Source organism: Amphiprion ocellaris, chromosome 17, assembly GCF_022539595.1.
Source record: "Amphiprion ocellaris isolate individual 3 ecotype Okinawa chromosome 17, ASM2253959v1, whole genome shotgun sequence".
Taxonomy (NCBI): Eukaryota; Metazoa; Chordata; class Actinopteri; family Pomacentridae; genus Amphiprion; species Amphiprion ocellaris.
Window position 1 is genome coordinate 28,881,398 of NC_072782.1, and position 19,024 is coordinate 28,900,421.

The 19,024-nt window shown below is 37.4% G+C and overlaps 1 protein-coding gene across 1 annotated transcript in view; it reads left to right on the plus strand.

Moving 5' to 3' along the window:
- Positions 1 to 15,985, plus strand: part of LOC111586680 (amyloid-beta A4 precursor protein-binding family A member 1-like) — a 32,225-nt gene extending 16,240 nt beyond the window's left edge. The window contains exons 6-13 of the mRNA XM_055019324.1: positions 5,179 to 5,211; positions 5,440 to 5,526; positions 6,426 to 6,626; positions 9,181 to 9,360; positions 11,797 to 12,009; positions 12,983 to 13,102; positions 14,991 to 15,131; positions 15,537 to 15,985. Of these exons, the coding sequence (XP_054875299.1) occupies positions 5,179 to 5,211; positions 5,440 to 5,526; positions 6,426 to 6,626; positions 9,181 to 9,360; positions 11,797 to 12,009; positions 12,983 to 13,102; positions 14,991 to 15,131; positions 15,537 to 15,608 (1,047 nt within the window). The 3' untranslated portion in view covers positions 15,609 to 15,985. The remainder of the gene's footprint in view (positions 1 to 5,178; positions 5,212 to 5,439; positions 5,527 to 6,425; positions 6,627 to 9,180; positions 9,361 to 11,796; positions 12,010 to 12,982; positions 13,103 to 14,990; positions 15,132 to 15,536) is intronic.
- Positions 15,986 to 19,024: the final 3,039 nt, after the last annotated feature.

The following is a 19,024-nucleotide window of genomic DNA, read 5'->3' on the forward strand; positions in this document are numbered from 1 at the left end:
ATGTAGAATTATTCGAGTACAAAGAGACCAGCAGCGAGATGCTTTGTTGGAGAGACGAGTGGAGAAAGTCAGGAGGAGGACGGAAGCCGAGCCAGACTCTGCTTTCTGGATGGTTGACTGACAGTTCCAGGACATCGCCTCCGCTAAGGTCTGACAAACCTACAGAGGAGGGAGAAGGTTAGAGACTGTACAGAGATGAGAGGGATGTATAAGTTGTTTTTTATCATCTTTTTTTTAACTGGCACAAACAGAGAAGCTGAATTCAGGGCTGTGAGTCAGGATGCTGCGTTTTACTGCCTGGTTTAAAATCTGTAAAGCTTTCAGTGTGGAATGGATTCATTAGCATCCTTCTGTGTGGAGCTGCAGTCACGTCCACACTCTAGACTCTGTGTCTCGTAGATTTCTTTTATTGCACCGCTTGTGCAGCAAGTGTTGACTCAGTATCAGCGGTGGTTTTATCCATTTATGTTGCTCATGGTGGAAAATTAACAGATCAGTACTGAAAATGTATTTACAGTAGCTCAGTCGTGTCTCGCTGATTCCAGGTCAGTTTAATAAGTTTAGCATCTGTACCAACATGGAGAAAAATCACCTAAATGAATATTTCGTGGCACTGTGTTGGACAAATATGTTGCATTTTATTATTTTCAATGCAGGAAGTGGTGATTATCTGTAGTAAATTATCTGTCCCTATGTCAAAAAATTGCATCAGGCTATCTTACAATCTGTGCCGCGCCTCACGGACAATAGCCACAAGGGGAAAAAACAAAAAAGATCACAAAAGCAACTTTGTACAAAAAAATTTAATGTAAAAATGCTTCTTAAAAGAGCATATCCTATGTCAGTGATAGAAGTAGTGCACAAATATTGACCAAACTGTCAAAAATGAACACTGTTGAAGGAGGTTATCCCTCACATTGTGATTTCATTGGCACCTCAGAGAGTGTCTGGAGTGTCTTAAAGGGGAAAAATAGTGGAATAAACTTCAGCAAAAGCAACTGAGGTGCTTTTTTCAGATGGATAGACATGCAATAGATACGTCATGTGTACAGAAAAGTGACAAAAGATTTAGAGTGTGAACATAAAGGAAGAATCTAAATTTTAACACCCTCCACAAAACCTCAAAAATTGTCCATTACAATTATAAAGCTATAAATATGTGATGTGAATTGAAATTTTCTCACATTTCTGATCATTTCTCTTGATTATATAAGTTATTCAACAGTGTATCATAAAAATAATGCATGAATACATTTAAAAAGCCACAAGCAAAAGAAAAACAGTTTTTTTCTTTGTAACCATCAATACTCAAGCAATTTAAATAAAGTAAATAGCTAATATCTGTAATGTAGAAACTATTTGTTATTTTTAACTAACAAGGATTAGATGCAAATACAGTTAAAATATCCATCTTGGATGTCAAAATAGTCCAGACAAGCTCACAAACTGACATAAATATATCTTTTGTAAATTATCTGTACCTGTGTCAGAAAATTGCTTCAGGCCGTCTTACAATCGGACAAGGGAAAAAGTAGTGGAAAAAAGTTTAGGAAAAGCAACTGAGATATTTTTTTTCAGATGGATAGACATGCAATAGATACATCATCTGAACAGAAAAGCAAAAATAGATTTACAGTGTGAACACAGAGAAAGAGTCAACGTTTAAGTGTCAACAAACAGCCACCATAAAACATTAAAAACAGTATATTTCTGTCTATCCAGTCCTCCTTAATCAGAAATCTAAGTATAAAGCCATAGATTTGTGCATGGAATTAATCTTTTCTCACATTTCTGCTTGTATTATAATAGTTATTCAACAGTACATCATAAAAGTAATGCATGAATACATTTAAAAAGCCAGAAGCGGAAGAATAACAGCATTCCTCGTGGTAATCATCAATGCTTAAGCAATTTAAGTAAAATAAATTGCTGACATCTGTAATCTATACTTCAAGAAATATTTGACACATTTTTCTTTGTAATCATCAGTGCGTACACAGTTTAAATATATTAAATTGCCAATATCTATAAGATATATTTCAAAAACATTTGTTATTTTTTAATTATTAAAATTAAAATGTAAAAAAATCTATCGAACTGACATAATGCAGACTTAAAGCAGCAATATAAAGTTAATAAATAAGCCAAAATAAATTTAATTTAACTCTGTAAACATATATTTTGTGATAAAGGACTACAACAGCCTACAAAGATGGACACTGATTATTATCCCAGCTGTCTGCCGACTAAAACATGAAAGACTGACGGTGACGCGACGATCTGAGCCAAGATGAAAGTTGACGTCGGCCACAGGTCAGGAGTCAGAGTCCATCGAGTGACGACGATGATGATGATGATGATGATGAAGATGCCTGTAGCCTGCAGAGCTGCTGAACTCACAGATGTGTTTTCTACTGACACAGTAGCACCTGGGAGTGTTGATACAAAATATTCTCTCACCGCAGTCAGAAAAATCAGCCTCAATAGAAATCTGATATTCACCATTTATAGAAGTGTGTTTTAGAGACGGCATGAAGTCAGTTTTCACAGCAGGAACGAGCTGCCGGTCTAAGAAACTGAAAAGAGACATGAAGAAAAAGTGATATAATCTCTAAGAAATAACTGCTTTTAAATATCTGATGTGAAAGATAATTCAGCTGTTCTAACTACAATTCAACCTGCATGTTTTTGCACAGACTTCATTTTTAATCATCGTTTTACAGCATTAATCAGGTTTTTGCCGGTTACATAACCTTCATCCATCGCTAACATTTGAGCAGCACAATCTCTAACCAGGAAACGTGAACAAGATTAAAAACAAATAAAATGCATTGTGAGAAAAAGCTGATTTGGTGACACTTGACTGACCCTTTAAAAGGCCGGTTTGTTGCTTCTGCTTCTATACAGATATTTTGTGGACTGAACTGTGATAAAAGCTTGTAGCAATCAGTTATAGTCTTTTCATCCCAGTTTATTCTCTTTCTGCAGCAGCTCATTTCACAGTTTAATGCTAATTAACTTTAAATCGCACAAAAAACGCTCAATGTCTTCTAATATAATTTATTAATCTACATGGATATGCAGTAAATTGTGTTTTATTTCACAGTTGGCACGCTAAAATAGAAGTTTTAAAAACCTAAAAGTTTCGCACTTAATGGTTGCAAAAACTGTTACTTGTCCTCAAATGTACCAAATTTCCGTTAATATCTGAAATTACTCAGGTTTTAATATGAACACATGATGCACTTCTTTGTAATGAAAATTAAAGGAGGTTTGCAGGAGATTTTCTTAATTATTTATAAAAGAACAGCAGTGCTCATAAACGTATAATTTCACGTTTGTAGCTTTTAAGTTGGTAATATTTTAAACCCACAGGATTCATGCATGATAGAGGCAATAATTCAGATTTATAAGCTCTGGTTAAGTCATTTATTCAGAAAAAGAATCTTTACTCTGTTGTCAAAGAGTTTCAGAATTAATTCTTTGAAACAAAAACTTCTCTGGCCGATGTAAGTAGTACCAATGCTAGAATGCCGAGAGCAGATAACCACGAAAACAGCCAAGAGTTTAACCTTGTATGGGTTTAGAATGACAACTAATTGTTATTTCCATTATTGATTAATCTACAGATCATTGTCTCAAGTAAATTGTAAATTTTTTAACTTATTAAACGTGAAAATTTTTTTTTAAAAAGTCACATTTTAGGGAGTGATGTGATCAAACTGTTATTAGTAACACAAGTGTTGACTTACTTTGGTAATAATCTGCCTCTCTGTGGTTTTGCTTCTTTTTTAGACTGAAATATTTCCTTTAAACACCTCTGAATTCTTTTTTTTTTGTCTGAAATATTCAAACTCTGTCCAACTTTTCTGTGAAATTGTGGCTACAGTTGATCCAGTTTTTTAAACTGTGATAGTTTTTCAACAGTACATCATAAAAGTACATTTAAAAAGCCACAAGCAGAGAAAAAAACAATATTCTACTGAGTAATCATCAATGCTTATGCAGTCTAAATATATTAAATTGCCAATATCTATGATATATATTTTTAAAACATTTGTTATTTTTTAAGGGCCAACAAGGATTAGATATAAATACAGTTAAAATGTCAAATAGTCCAGACAAGCTGAGACTTCAGTCACAAACTGACATGAATGTGTAGAAAATGAACAAATCAGAGCTGAAAACTGTATTTTCAATGGCTCAGGTTAGTACCAGTTTAGTTTAATAAGTTTAATATCTGTACTATGTGTCCCAGTATCACAAATTTGCAACTTGTGCAGCTACTACAGTGTCTTAAAAGGGAAAAATAATGGAGTAAACTTCAGAAAAAGCAAATGAAGTGCTTTCAGTTTTCATCTCTGGCAAACCAATATTGTTTGTTTTACATAAAATGCATCGATACTGGTGCAAAACTGGAGAAATTTTGCCACAAACACCAGATTTAAAACCTTGTTCTGTTAAATACACAGAAATTTACCTGCAGCTTGTAGACTTAATCAGCACTGCAGTAAATCCTTCTCTAAAGCTTTAACATTAACAGTAATTCACTACAACAGACTATTCTTGCATCTCTTATTCTATTAAAAGATGTGATGTTAATCCTTCTAAATCATTTTACTTCAATATAACATAAACTGTACAGTAATACTAGTGCGACTTCTTTTGCTTTTGCTGAAATAAACCGTAGTTTGAATCCACGTAGAGGCTCTAATCCCTCTGATATCACGGATTAAATCCCCTTTAATCACATCTGTTCTGCTGAAAAACTGAGCGGACAGGTTTGGATTTTTAACTTTGATTTTAAAGAACAAATTGGTGGCACGATTCAGTCCAACATTAGGAACCTCTGAGCTGCGATGAGGCCAAAAACACACCAGAGTCGCTGTTCCTGTCTTCGGGGTCGTTTGTGTCACATCGATGAAGGGGAGACTTTTGATAATGTTCGCTGCCAAGGCCTCTGGCAGGCTGCTGTTGTTAGAAGTGATAGACGGCAGCATCAGTCCTCCCACACACACAACACGGACCTTTGAGGGGTTTATTTTGTTCCTTAATTTGGCATTTGGGATGGAGACAGCGAACCAGGGGATTTGGTCTCCATCCAGCCGCCTGAAAAGCTGTTTACTGTCTTTGATTTGTTGTTTTCGGAGTGTGTTTTCTGCTTTCTGACCACTGCAGGCGGCTCAGAAACAGGCAAAGAACAGGAAAAAGGTGAGTTTGATCATTTTATTGCAAAGTATCATGATTTATTTGTGCAAAATAATGATTTATTTATGGTTAAATGATGATATTGGAGGACAGATTCATGTTTTTGTTACTCTCTGCATGATTTTTCTTGCTTGTTGTGTACAGATTGCATGATGCTTTTATTAGAATCTTGTAAGCAGCTGCTCAACCTGTTGCTTCTTCTGTTTAAGTCGTCTCGTTGTTTTCCTGCAGAGCCCCGACAGCGAGGCTCCGTCCACCGCTGAGGTTGATCTGTTCATGTCCACGCAGAGGATCAAAGTCCTCAATGCCGACACTCAGGTATAAAAATAACACCAACAAAAACCACTTAAAACACTAAAACCTTCCCCATTTGGTAAATTTGCATGCAAGTTTTCTTTTTAAACTTAAAACTAAACCGTTATTGTGCATTTGCAGCCACAGAAAAAGCAGCTAGAAAACACATTAAACCCCAAAAAGCAAAATTTGGGTTCTTTAATACATGAAATTACCAAAAAAAAAAAAAAATGGAGCATTTTCTTTAACTCTAAAGCAAACCCTGCTGATTCTTGAATGCAAACACCTGTATTTTTCCACTTTTGGCAGAGGCTAGCAGTTTCCACCTGCTTCAAATGTTTGTGCTAAGCTAGGCTAAACTTTCCTCCCTCTATACTAAATGCACACAGTTTAAATATTTATATTCTCCCACTGAGACGGGGACAAATTGAAGTATTTCCCCTACTAAAAGTCAACTACAAGTGGTTTCTGTTTATTAAACCCACCTCTGCTCACTTATATCAACTTTATTTATACAGTTTGAGCAACCTGAATTTTCTGAACCTCTGTATATATACACACTACTGCTCAAAAGTTTGGGGTCATCCAGACAATTTCATGTTTTCTTTGAAAACTCATACTTTTATCCATGTGCTAATATAATTACACAAGAGTTTTCTAATCATCAACTAGCCTTTCATCACCATTAGCTAACACAATGTAGCATTAGAACACAGGAGTGATGGTTGCTGGAAATGTTCCTCTGTACCTCTATGGAGATATTCCATTAAAAATCAGCTGTTTCCAGATAGAATAGTCATTTACCACATTAACAATGTCTAGACTGGATTTCTGATGCATTTAATGTTATCTTCATTGAAAAAATTGCATTTCTAAGTGGCTCCAAACTTCAGTGTGTAATCTCCGGTGTGTCTGGCCACCAGGAGTCTCTGATGGACCTGCCGCTGAGGACAATCTCCTACATCGCCGACATTGGCAACATGGTGGTCCTGATGGCCCGGGGGAAGATGGTCCGGTCCCGCAGTGCCCAGGAGAACCTGGACCACACAGCAGAGCAGACCACCATGAACCACGACGACAGGAGGCTGTACAGGATGATCTGCCACGTGTTCGAGTCCGAGGATGTGAGTTACTGATCAGTTTGGCTCAGGTTGAGCCTTTAGTATGACAGTAAACATGATTGGTTCATATACAGTAACAGCAATTAGTCTATGGCCACTAACTCGGTGGGAATCTACACATTTTCATGTTATTTCTGATTTGATTACAAAAATGCATATTATGGATGAGTAACTGAAACCCCAAATAACAGAACTGGTTTAAAAATCAGTTTTTCTTCCCTTGGTGCTGACTAAAACTTGTTTAGCAGGTGCCAAAAATTCCTCTTTGTTGGAAAAACCTTGCTGTTGTCAATTAAGTGCAGGTAAAGTGTTAAATTTAATCTATGACAGGATACCTCCAGTTCTTGTAAAGTCTGGAAAAGAATCAGATTTAGTTTCTGTACATCAAATTTAAAAGTTTACAAACGTCTTGGGAATCTGATTAATTATATCATCAGAAATTATTGTTCTATACTGTTATGAAATACGACATTTAAATCCTGAAGAATTCATGGTTTTACTTTATCTACTGGTTTCCCATCAAGCTTTCATACTTTGGGTTGTTTCAGCACCAGTGTTAAGTAAGCAACGGTATTGAAAGATCTTAAAAAGTCTTTATTTTACTTTGTTTTTGTAACGTTAATTGATGCAAAGCTTTGTTTTGGTTTATAAACTTAAATTTGTTAAATATGTATATAATGCTGGCAGTGTATATTGAGGTTATTATAGTTGAGCAGAGGTGAGTTTAGTAAACAGAAACCACTTATAGTTGACTTTATTAGGGGAAATACTTCAGTTTGTCTCCACCTCAGTGGGAGAGTATGAATATATAAACTGTGTGCATTCAGTATGGAGGGAGGCAAGTTTAGCCTAGCTTAGCACAAACACTGGAAGCGGGTGGAAACTGCTAGCCTCTGCCAAAATTGGGAAAAAAACATATTTTTTTAATGTCATTTGCATTCAAGAATCAGCTGAGCCCAAATTTAGTTTTTTTATGTTTTCCTTTTACTCTAGTGCGTTTTATAGCTGTTTTGTTCCTCTAAATGCTCAAAAACTTACAAACTTGCAAAGAAAAACTTAAATGCAAACTTAGACAACTCAAAGTCTATCCCAAATTGAGTGTTTTTCTCTCCTGCAAAAACATCTCTGCCAGAACGCCTCGTTTAAAGTCGAGGCTTTTCTTATCTGCATCACCGTGCAACACATTTGCATAACGCCTGAATAGCAGCTCGTTTGGCACAAGTGAAGAAGGAGCAGCTACTTTGCATTATTTCCTCACTGAGCTGCTTCTGTTACAGTTGCATTCCTGTACACGACCTGAATTACCACCTAAAACGGAGCGTTTCAGTCAGAGGCATGATTTCTAGGCTTCCTGCATCATAGTAACAAAACATAGCGAACAAATGAGGAGAGTAGAGAATTTGTTCATGCCTTTTATTGTTCATACTAACAGTGGTGCCTTCATGTCTTTTTCTGATAATCCACTCATGAATAGAAGTTAAAGGTAAAAATGAAGTATAGTCTGACCTAGTATGAGAAAAGTAATGTGATTTTTGAACATTATGGCATACACACATTTTCTAATCAACACTAAAAACAAAATTATGACTCTGTAAATGTGACGAATTCCTTTAACCCTCGTAATGTCCTGGGGGTCAAAATTGACCCATTTTAAAGTTTGAAAATGTGGGAAAAAAACATATTTTCACAGTGAAACTTCTGATGTCCACATTTTCAACATTTCTGGGAAATCTTTGAACATTTTTTGGTGGAAAGAAGAAATGTTAAAAATGTTTCTTAGGAACATTCACAAAATCCAGTGAAATTCGCTGGATTTTGGTTGATTTTTTGGTGAATGTTCTGAAAGAAAATATCAGAAGTTTTACTGGTATATATGTAATCACTTTAGATATTTTTAGGATTTTTTTTGGAAGATTTTTGCGAATTTTTTGAAAATATTTACAAGAGTTTTCTTGCCAAATTTGGGGGATTTTTTTTTTTTAAATAAAACTTTTAAGGGAAACTTTTAAGGAATGATTGGAATGTTCTGCCTGAAGGTTTTGCAAATTTTTATAAATTTGAGGAATTTTTTGCTGAATTTTTGGATTTTTTTCAGACAAGGAAACAATATTTTTTGGTGCCCATAAATGAGGACAACAGGAGGGTTAAATATGAGTTGTTTGGAAAAAGCAACAAAACTGACAGTAAGCTTCACTGTTTATGTCAAAAGAAATAAAATCTTTACATATTGTCAGAGTATTCCTTTAATATCTTCCAATAAAAGAAGGAAAATCAACTACTGATGCTGTAAATCATTATGGATTAAAAAAACACTGTATTCTGAGAGAAAACTTCAAACTTTTGATTCTGAACATTTTTAGATATCTTTTCAGGGTAAAAAGGACAAAAATTACGTTTACGGTCCCCACAAGTCTAGCAGTTTAAAGCATGTGTTTGCCTTTAAATGGGATGTAAATAATCCTTTTAAACTTGAGGTCTGTGCTCAGTTTTCCTGCTGACCGATTTCCCAAAAGGCGGCTGGAATCCATTCAGTCTGATGTGTGTTTGTGTGTTTCAGGCCCAGCTCATCGCTCAGTCCATCGGCCAGTCGTTCAGTGTCGCCTACCAGGAGTTCCTCCGAGCCAACGGCATCGACCCCGAGGACCTGAGCCAGAGGGAGTACAGCGACCTGCTCAACACTCAGGACATGTACAACGACGACCTCATCCACTTCTCCAAGTCCGAGAACTGCAGAGACGTGAGTGGACCAGCAGGGGGCGGCAAACGCCAGATTTAAATTCACCAGCTTCAGTTTCAGCACAAAAATGAAAATATCCAACTTTATGTAGTGATAAACCTGCATGTTTGGGAGGATTCCTGCAGCCTTTGTTCATTTAAAGAGCAACTCAGCCATCAGTTGAGGTCAAACTGTGATTATTTTCTGCTCACTCTGCTGTTAATTTGCCTCCCAGTGGTTTCAAATGAGCAGCTGGTTTAGGAGTCGCAGCTGTGTGACAGTTTAGTAAATAAATAAAAAACCTCAACGTGAAGGTGAATTTGAGGCTCTGATTGTTTGTCTTGCTACTCTTTTTGTTGTTAGAAAAGTGCATTTAACTGGCTGCAGTGGTGCTGTTTCAGGTTGTTTTAATCGTCCAACCCTCTTGTTATGTTTGTTTCTCAGGAGCAGCAATGATGTTTGACCTGGGGCTTGTTTAATTATCCACAAAAACAAAACATCCCCAATAAACATTGTTTATATCTCATTATTAACTCCATTTCTTACATTTCTATCAATATTTAGTGTTCTTTACCTCACAGATCATGGATCGGCGAGGATCAGTCACTTGTTTTTCATAAAAAATGAATATTAAATCTTTTTAAGTGTACATAGGAAAGACTCTCTCTCTAAAGTCACGTAGCAAAAGTAAACATTGGTGTGGTTTGAATGAGAGACGACCGTCTTTTACGGTCAGCAGCAGCTCTGGAGAGACAACTCTCTGCACATCTAACTTTCTCTTTCCATTAACCATCCCTTGAATGATTGTTTTCTCTAGGAAGTGATGTCTGCTAGCATGACCAAAGTAGCTGAGTTTCCCTGCAATGGTGCTAGCCCGCAGTGTTTCCTTGAGTTCACACGCATTTGTTCTCTTGTCTGTCCATGGTATCCTCAGGATCCTGCACATTCCAAAAGGATCCCTTCTCTCTTTATCTGCTGACTTTATAGTCCAGGATTTGGAGCCATATGATGCCACTGTAAAGGCTGCTGATGTCAGTAGTCTGACCTTGAGGGATGAAGGAAGTTTACTTTTCCATAGCTTGGTCGTGTTTAGCACTATACTTCGGGCCATTGCTCATCTTCTTTTGATCTCCTGGGTGTAGTTCCCTTTTATGTTGATGACCCAACCCAGGAACACAGAGTTTCCACCTCTTCTGTTACATCACTGTCCAGAGAAAAGATTCTTTCTGCATCACTGTGGCTTTCATCAACAACCATGATTTTGGTCTTTTTCGTGGTCTTTTACAGACCAGGGTGGTGTCATCAGCACATCTTAAATTTGTTCACCTACTTTAACACCTCCATGGAATTCTGTGAGGGCACAGGAAAGACCTACATATAAAATACAGTAGTTTTACATGACATTGATTTTTTAAAAATTTTATTTGACGTTTTGAAATTGGGGCTGCACAGTAGTTGGTGGTTAGCACTTTGATCTTGCAGCTAGAAGATCCGTGGTTTGCGTTCCGGCCTTCCTGGGATCTTTCTGCATAGAGTTTACATGTTCTCCTTGTGCATGAGTGGGTTTTCTCCAGGTTCTCTGGCTTCCTCCCACAGTCTAGAAACATGCTGCGGTTAATTGGTGATTCTAAATTGTCTGTAAGTGTGAATGTGAGTGTGATTGTCTCTATGTGTTGCCCTGTGATAGACTGTTACCTGTCCAGGTGTCCCCTGCCTTCACCCTCAGTCAGCTGGGATAGACTCCAGCCCCCCGCGACCCTGATGAGGATTAAGTGGTGTATAGATGATGGATGGGTTTTGAAATTGTTTCTTTTTATGGACATGAAAAATCAAGACAAATGAGACGTGGATTTGTGTGGAGAGCAAACTTTATTTAAACACTGTTTCTGAACCCTTTTGAACCACCAGCAGGAGGATGATGGACCCAGCTAAACGACATCCCTTCTTCTCCTGCTGTTATAAGAGGAGCAGCAGTGGAAGCAGCAGTAACAAAAAAGACTGAAGTCCTGAACCCGTAAACCTCTGACTGTCACCATGACATTTATCACAGTACTCAGTACCAGCCGCTACTTCCTGACTCTCCAGAGAGGTGAACCTGAGCAGACTGTCAGTCCACTGTCCTGCTCTGCTGTGTCCTCTCTAAGTCAGTGCTGAGTCTCAATCATCATGCTGCATCAAAATCTGTTGCATATTTTCCTGTGAGTGATAATGTTGTAATTTAAATTGTAGCTTCTAAGGAAATACTGGTCAGACTTTTTTATGTCATTTTTTTCATATGTTGATCACACTTAGTAGAAGAGGTTTCATAATGAAAAATTACTTTAAAGTATTTTTTTTTTTTTTTTTAAAAAGATTTTTTTACCTTTAAAATGGGTCAGTTTGACCTGCAGCAGAACAGGAGGGTGAAACAGTTAAACAGCGATGAGGAAAGTGATTCTACTCAACGTTTCTCTGCAGGTTTACATCGAGAAGCAGAAAGGTGAGATCCTGGGCGTGGTGATCGTGGAGTCCGGCTGGGGCTCCATCCTTCCCACCGTCATCATCGCCAGCATGATGCACGCCGGCCCGGCAGAGAAGTCCGGTCGGCTCAACATCGGAGATCAGATCATGACCATAAACGGGACGAGTCTGGTGGGTTTACCGCTGAGCACCTGCCAGAGCATCATCAAGGTACCGTGGACGTTTATTCCCTTTTTACTTCTTATTTTAATAACAAAAACCTGCATAAGTGTTAGATACAGCTTTAGAAACAGATGTTTTATTTACAAAATCTGCACAACAGGTCTTTTATATTCATAACCTAGTTAGTATTTTATGTTAGTGGTGAAATAATTCCAGCATCTTCTGAAAAAAAAAGCAAAAAAAATCAAATTATGTTCAAAACTGGATGTTAAAATATCAAAATGAATTATTTTGTGCACAAACAACAACAGTAAAGAAGGTATTGCAGTAGATTTGGAAATTTGACACCATTTTCTGACATTTTACAGACTAAATAATCAATTAATTGCAAAATAAATCATGAGATTGGTCGATGGTGATAGTAATTGTCTCACTATTTGTCCTGTAAAGCGTTGAGTCTTGATTACATTTAAAAGTGCCTTGTTAAATTTGCGAGATTTCTGATATTAAACAGTAAAAACTGACTCATACTGAGGAAAGTGACTGCTTAGAGAAGATTAGCATGTTATATATTATTACTTTACTGAATCAACCTCATTGCAGAGCCTCGTCTACATCACTTTAAACTGTACAGCTGTTTATTAACTGTGTTTTATTAGAAGTAGACATAAAAATAAGGAGGTGGATACATGATTATTGCATTCAACAAAGAAAAATGCAGCAAAAAAAATATAAATATATGAAGTAAATGGAAGTAAATAGGTGTCAGAGACCTTCCGCATTATGTAGAGCTTCAATAAAAATAAAACATGAGCAGACAGTACATGAAGCAGTTAATTCGTATGCTTTGTAAATTTGTTTCTGTTTTAAGAAGTTGTAACAGCGACATTTAGGGCAAAAAGTTACAACATTAATGCCACCAATAACTACTGAGCTACATCGCAGCATGTTAGCTTTAGCTCCCTCTAGTTGATGTTCATCTTTTTTCTGACATTTTTCTCTTTTAACTGACCTCCTTCAGGGTCTCAAGTCTCAGTCCAGGATCAAGATGAACATCGTCAGGTGTCCTCCTGTTACCATGGTGCTCATCCGCAGGCCGGACCTCCGATACCAGCTGGGCTTCAGCGTCCAGAACGGCATCGTGAGTACCAGGACTGAACACAAATGTGGCTCTGCTTTTTAAACACTTTGGAGGGGCTTTTATTTTGGTAGTACTGCTCTAAGTTCTCATTTATCCTTCTAAGAGGCAGCATCAATTTCTTAACAACAGACGTGAAGCAGCGATTGATCTAATGATGATCATTAAATGTTTAAATATGAGCCTCCTTTCAGTTACATTTCTGTTTTTTGTAGGTTCATTTTTCACTGCAAAACTCCAAAAACCACCAGCTTAACCTTTAAATTTCTAAAGTGACTCTATCCTGGCTTCACCCTCTGATCTCTGAATTTGCTCCTGTCACATTTTTACTGTTGGCTCATTTTTCACTGCCACATAAAATCCTGCACCTCTGTGTAGAACAACAACCACAGCTAGAAGTAGAAAGCACTAAGAAATGGCTTCTGTTCATCATGACACAGCTCCAATGCCATCCATCCATCCATTATCTATACACCGCTTAATCCTCACTAGGGTCATGGGGGGGGGCTGGAGTCTATCCCAGCTGACTTGGGCGAAGGCAGGGGACACCCTAGACAGGTCACCAGTCTGTCGCAGGGCTACATACAGAGACAAACAATCACTCTCACATTCACACCTACGGGCAATTTAGAATGATCAATTAACCTCAGCATATTTTTGGACTGTGGGAGGAAGCCGGAGTACCCGGAGAAAACCCACGCATGCACAGGGAGAACATGCAAACTCCATGCAGAAAGATCCCGGGAAAGCCGGGACGCGAACCAGGGATCTTCTTGCTGCAAGGCGAAAGTGCTAACCACTACGTCACTGTGCAGCCCAGCTCCAATGCCATAATTCATAAAAAATAAAAGCAGAATTTCTTTGATTATTTATTTTACAAGTATTTTAAAAAGTTGGAATCAACACGTACAACGTTTTATACCCACAGTTGTTACCAAAACTGGAAAAAATGGGGGCTTTTGCATACTACAGATATTTAATATGTACATTTTTACAGCCTCGACGAACGACGCTTCACTATGCTGAATGTATCTTCCAACAACTTGCCTCTCCATATCCGTTTTTTGATCCATGCGGCATTTATTTTATTGCTGAAATTCGTTTTATTTTCCTCTCAGTCTCTTTAGTCATATCTTTTCTGCTCTGTGGAAACACTGCCTGCAGTTCAACCGAAAAATCAATGGATTTTTGTCCTTTTAGGTGCACCAAGGAGTTCAGTAGTTTTACTTTTTTATAAGTTGTGGTGCAAATGCTTTATTTGTTGAAGAATTTTTAAACATTAAACGTGTAGAATAAAGTGATTTTAACAATAAACAACCAGATTTTAAGCTTAGTTTTGGTTGTTTTTCTGAACAAATTAGTTCAAAGACTGCGGTAAAGCAGAAAATCTGCCAGTTTCTTTCAGTTTTTTACAATTTCAGGCTGCTAATGGGTTAAATTTTGGCAATTTTTTTGACTCTCCATGTGTTTTTTATTTTTCCTTGTACCACCAAGGAACATGGCGGAGTTATGTGACAGTCGTTGGTTTGTTTGTCTGTCTGTCTGTTAGCAACATTACTCAAAAACAGAGCAACAGATTTTGATGTAATTTTCAGGGAAGGTCAGAAATGACACAAGGACCAAGTGATTACATTTTAGCAGTGATGCAGCTTATAGTCTGGATCCATGGATGTTTAAGAGTTCTGTATCATTGTGAGATAGTGGCATGGCATCACTGTAACCATGACAAGTGAACACTACTGCCTGCTGATGATCACACGATTGCGATCCTACTACAAATCCACTGCTGCAGATTTATCAGGACTTATCTGTCAGAAATGATACAGTGACTGAGCAGCCTTGGAGGAGTACTGCTCTCTGAGTGCTTGTCTTGTTTTTAACTGTCACACAGATCTGCAGCCTGATGAGAGGAGGAATCGCTGAGAGAGGAGGCGTTCGCGTCGGCCACCGAATCATCGAGATCAACAGCCAGAGCGTCGTGGCGACTCCTCATGAGAAAATCGTCCAGATCCTGTCCAACGCCATGGGAGAGGTTAAAAAAAAACCTTTTATTTTATCCAACATTTAAGAGAAATTTCTACTGAAGACCTCCCTTAATCTTAAAATCTGTTTTAACGTGTATTTTAGTGGCTGTTTGACATCAAATTCTACTTGCTTGTGCCATTTTTTTCAATCACTAACAATCAAAAAACAACAAATAAGTCGACATTGCTCATGTAGTCACAACTTTCTTCAGTTTTTTCTTTTTGTCCTTTGTAAATATTAAAACCTTCAGTATAAGCTTGCTTGTTTTGCTCCCCAGCGGGTGATTTAAATGACATTCATGTCTGTTTTTTTAAATAATACACAAGAATCAAACACACAAACTGTTAAATGATCATTTTCACACTGGGATTCCTTTGAGTGGAGTCTAATTTGCTTTTCGTTTCTGCTCCAGATCCACATGAAGACGATGCCTGCAGCCATGTACCGTCTGCTGACAGCGCAGGAGCAACCGGTTTACATCTGAACACAAACTTTTCTCTCTTCGCACCACATCTGTCCCGTCGTTTTCAGCCCTCCTCCTCCTCATTTATATCACTTGACTTGCCTTAATCTGTACAGTCGACTGTCCGCCGTGCGACAGCAGAAGGCAGATTATCTCACTGTAGGCCAAGTGTTCATGTGACGTTTTCTGTTCAACCAAAGAAAAGAATTTAGTGGATTTTATTGTGTATATTTAGGTGGAAAAATATTACCTTTTGGTTAAAAAAAAAAAAAAAAAAATAGCTGTAATTTCTGAATGTACTCGAATCATGTTGGACCTATAAATTATCAGGGTGACGGAGAAGTTAAAGGGGAATGCATGTACAAATTCTGCTGAATAAACTCTAAGAAACAAAAGACCGTCAGTAAATTTTGTTGTTTTTTTTGTTCAATGGAAAGTCAGTTTAAAAAACAATAATGAAAATTGCAAGAAATGAAAGTATTGAGGTTTACGGGAAACATTTCAATCCTATTTCAGAATCCCAAACTTTTTCTATGAATTTCTTTATTCACGTCTGGTGTCACACTAGTTTGGCTGTTAAAAGTGGCTACCCTCTTTTTAATGGAACTATTCCCCAAGTTAAAAGGACATTTTATTTGATTTGATTGATAGATTTCACTTCCTCTCTCCTCTGTTGCAGCTCTGTACAGAAATAAAGACATCAATAGGTAGCTTTAAGTTAGAAGGTTTCACAACAAACTTCAGAAAAATTTAAATTACACCTTCCAGAGTCACTGTCAGACGTCAAAACGGCATTTTTTGGAAACTTAAAGGCGTCTGTTTACCCATCGTCAATATTTTGTTGTTGGCATTTTCCAGGCATTTTTGGCCAAATATCCGCCATTTAATGCAGTTAAGTGAGTGTTATTTGGGCAAACTCATGCTTAAAACTCTGCCCAGTTCAGAGGATATTCATTCCCAATTCAAGTCTCCACCCTACTGATTAAATTACAAAGAATTGTAAGAAGTTTAAGCATTTAAACTAGCACCATAAAGCTCTGTATGATGAGCCACATCCGATTGGCATCTAAGAAAAATGCTATTTTAGATGACTTTGTTGGAGTTAAACCAGATGAGAAAGCTTCCGGTCCGTGTATATTTTGGTAATTGGATTTTCCGTTCTGAAACGGGTATTGAAAAACAAAAAACAATTGGCTATTTGATTTTCGTTTTAAATTACAAAAATTAAAATTGAAAGACAAGGCATTTTTCCTTTTCACGATGAAAAAGGGATATACGAAATTTTAAAAATTCTTTGATTTTAATTTTATATTTAGAATAACAAAAAAGTAAAATCAGTAAGAGCCGGAAACGAAAAAAGGTCCGTTTTTTCATTTTCTGAGACCGGAAGTGGTCATCAGCAAGTGTGGAGCCAAACAGAGTACGGTGCATAGACTGTGTATATTTTTTTCGTTAGTTTTCATGGTCAAAATGAGAGATCAGGAGGCCGATCTTAAAATAAATCAATATTGATTTTTTTTTTTTTTTTTATAGAGCGTTAAAGTTTTGCGAAGCCAGGGGGCGGGGCTACTTGACTGACCGTCTGGTCTGGAATGATTGACAGGTCCTATGGAGGAGGCAGCAGAGACTCTGCTCTCCTCCTTTGGATTAATTCTGATATAATAACTGTTGGTTTATTTATCGGTGCAGCAGCAGAACCTTTTCCACAGACCGTTTTCCTGCCCGTTGGCTTGTGTTAACCAGTTTTCTGGCTTCGGCTGATTCTACCAGCAGACACTGAAAGGACTCTGATTGTTTGGTAAGTCAATGTTTATTTTCGTATCGGTGCCGCTTTTAATGCACTTTATATGCAGCTTTAGTGTCAGATGTAATGTGTGCCATGCACTCCAGATGTTGGTGGAGTTTATTTCAGTGTGTGTTGACCAGAGAAGAAAGTTAGCATCTGGTAAATATTAGTTTTAATGTTAGCGATACTAATCTAGCTAGCTGCTCCGTCGTAGTCTGATTAAAGCTAACGTAGCATTAAGCTAACGTAGCATTAAGCTAACGTAGCATTAAGCTAACGATGTTTGTGTTGAGTTTCATGTAAACAGCTGAAGTGTGTTGTGTTACTGTAATGTAGTGCATTTAGTTAATAGAACTGTTTATGGAGACGCTGGTTCACATTTTTGTAACGTTTAGAAAACCTAAATGGGATTAAAACGTTAAGGTTCTGTGTTGTCAGTAGTCCTGAATATCTGCTGAGCAATTAAATGTTCATCAGTGATGCATCTTTAGTGTGAAACTTTTACTTTCCACCTATATTTTTTAAAAATGTAGGTCACTTTAAGGCAGTGTTACTCAAATAGTGGGGCGCGCCCCCCTGCGCAGAGGCATGTCAGGGGGGGCGCGGGCGACTGGGAGGAAAAGGTCCTTCAACACGGAACTAATGAGCTGAACTATTGTTTTAACGTCGGCCTGTTTTTCGCGGCGTCAAACAATACTGAAATTGTGCTGGCCCCATAGACTGTATATGCCATAGATATAAATAATAATATTAATGATCTTCTGTATATATCTATGGTATATGCACTGGCCGTTCAGACTCCGAAGTACAGACTCCAGAGAACGGGAGAACGCATCGTTAATGTGCAGACGGAACACCAGCGTACTTGATCACGTCACGTACTCAGCTCATCTCCTCTGATTATTTTTACTAGCAATGTCAAACATACGGCCTGTGGGCCAAAACCGGCCCACCAGACGGTCCATTTCGGCCCGCGGGACGACTTTACAAATGATAAAAATTACAACAACATTAACTGTAAATTGCAAATTTGTAAAACTGTAAATTTAAAATAATTTCTAGAACTTGACAAGTTGTTCACATCATGAAGTAAAAATACTAGATTGTTCAGTTCCAGATACCTGTGACTGAATATTTTGTGTTTTTGTAGATAAACTGTTATCTGGCAGTTACATTGCATGTGTAAATGGTGAACTGAGGCATAATAGGCTACTGTTGAAACTGAACTTGTTTTCCTTAAGAAATTTCAGGTTCATAATATTTTGTAAAAAGATAGTTCATTAAATGTGAACATTTTCAGAATGTACATTTTTTGAACGAAAACAAAGGGGGAAAGTTGGACTTGTGGTTATTTATAGGTTATTATGCTGTGATTTTACTGGTGGGGCCCACTGGAGATCAGATTGGGGTTTATGTGGTCCCTGGACTAAAATGAGTTTGACACCCCTGATCTTTACTGTGAAAAACAACAAAATGGAATCAGATAAAATAACACAGCCCTGCATATTCATGTTTTCATAGTTTTTATATATATATATATATATATATATATATATATATATATATATATATATATATATATATATATATATATATATGTATATATATACGCACAAAGTTATTGGGGGGGGACGAAAGTTTTTTGTCCTGC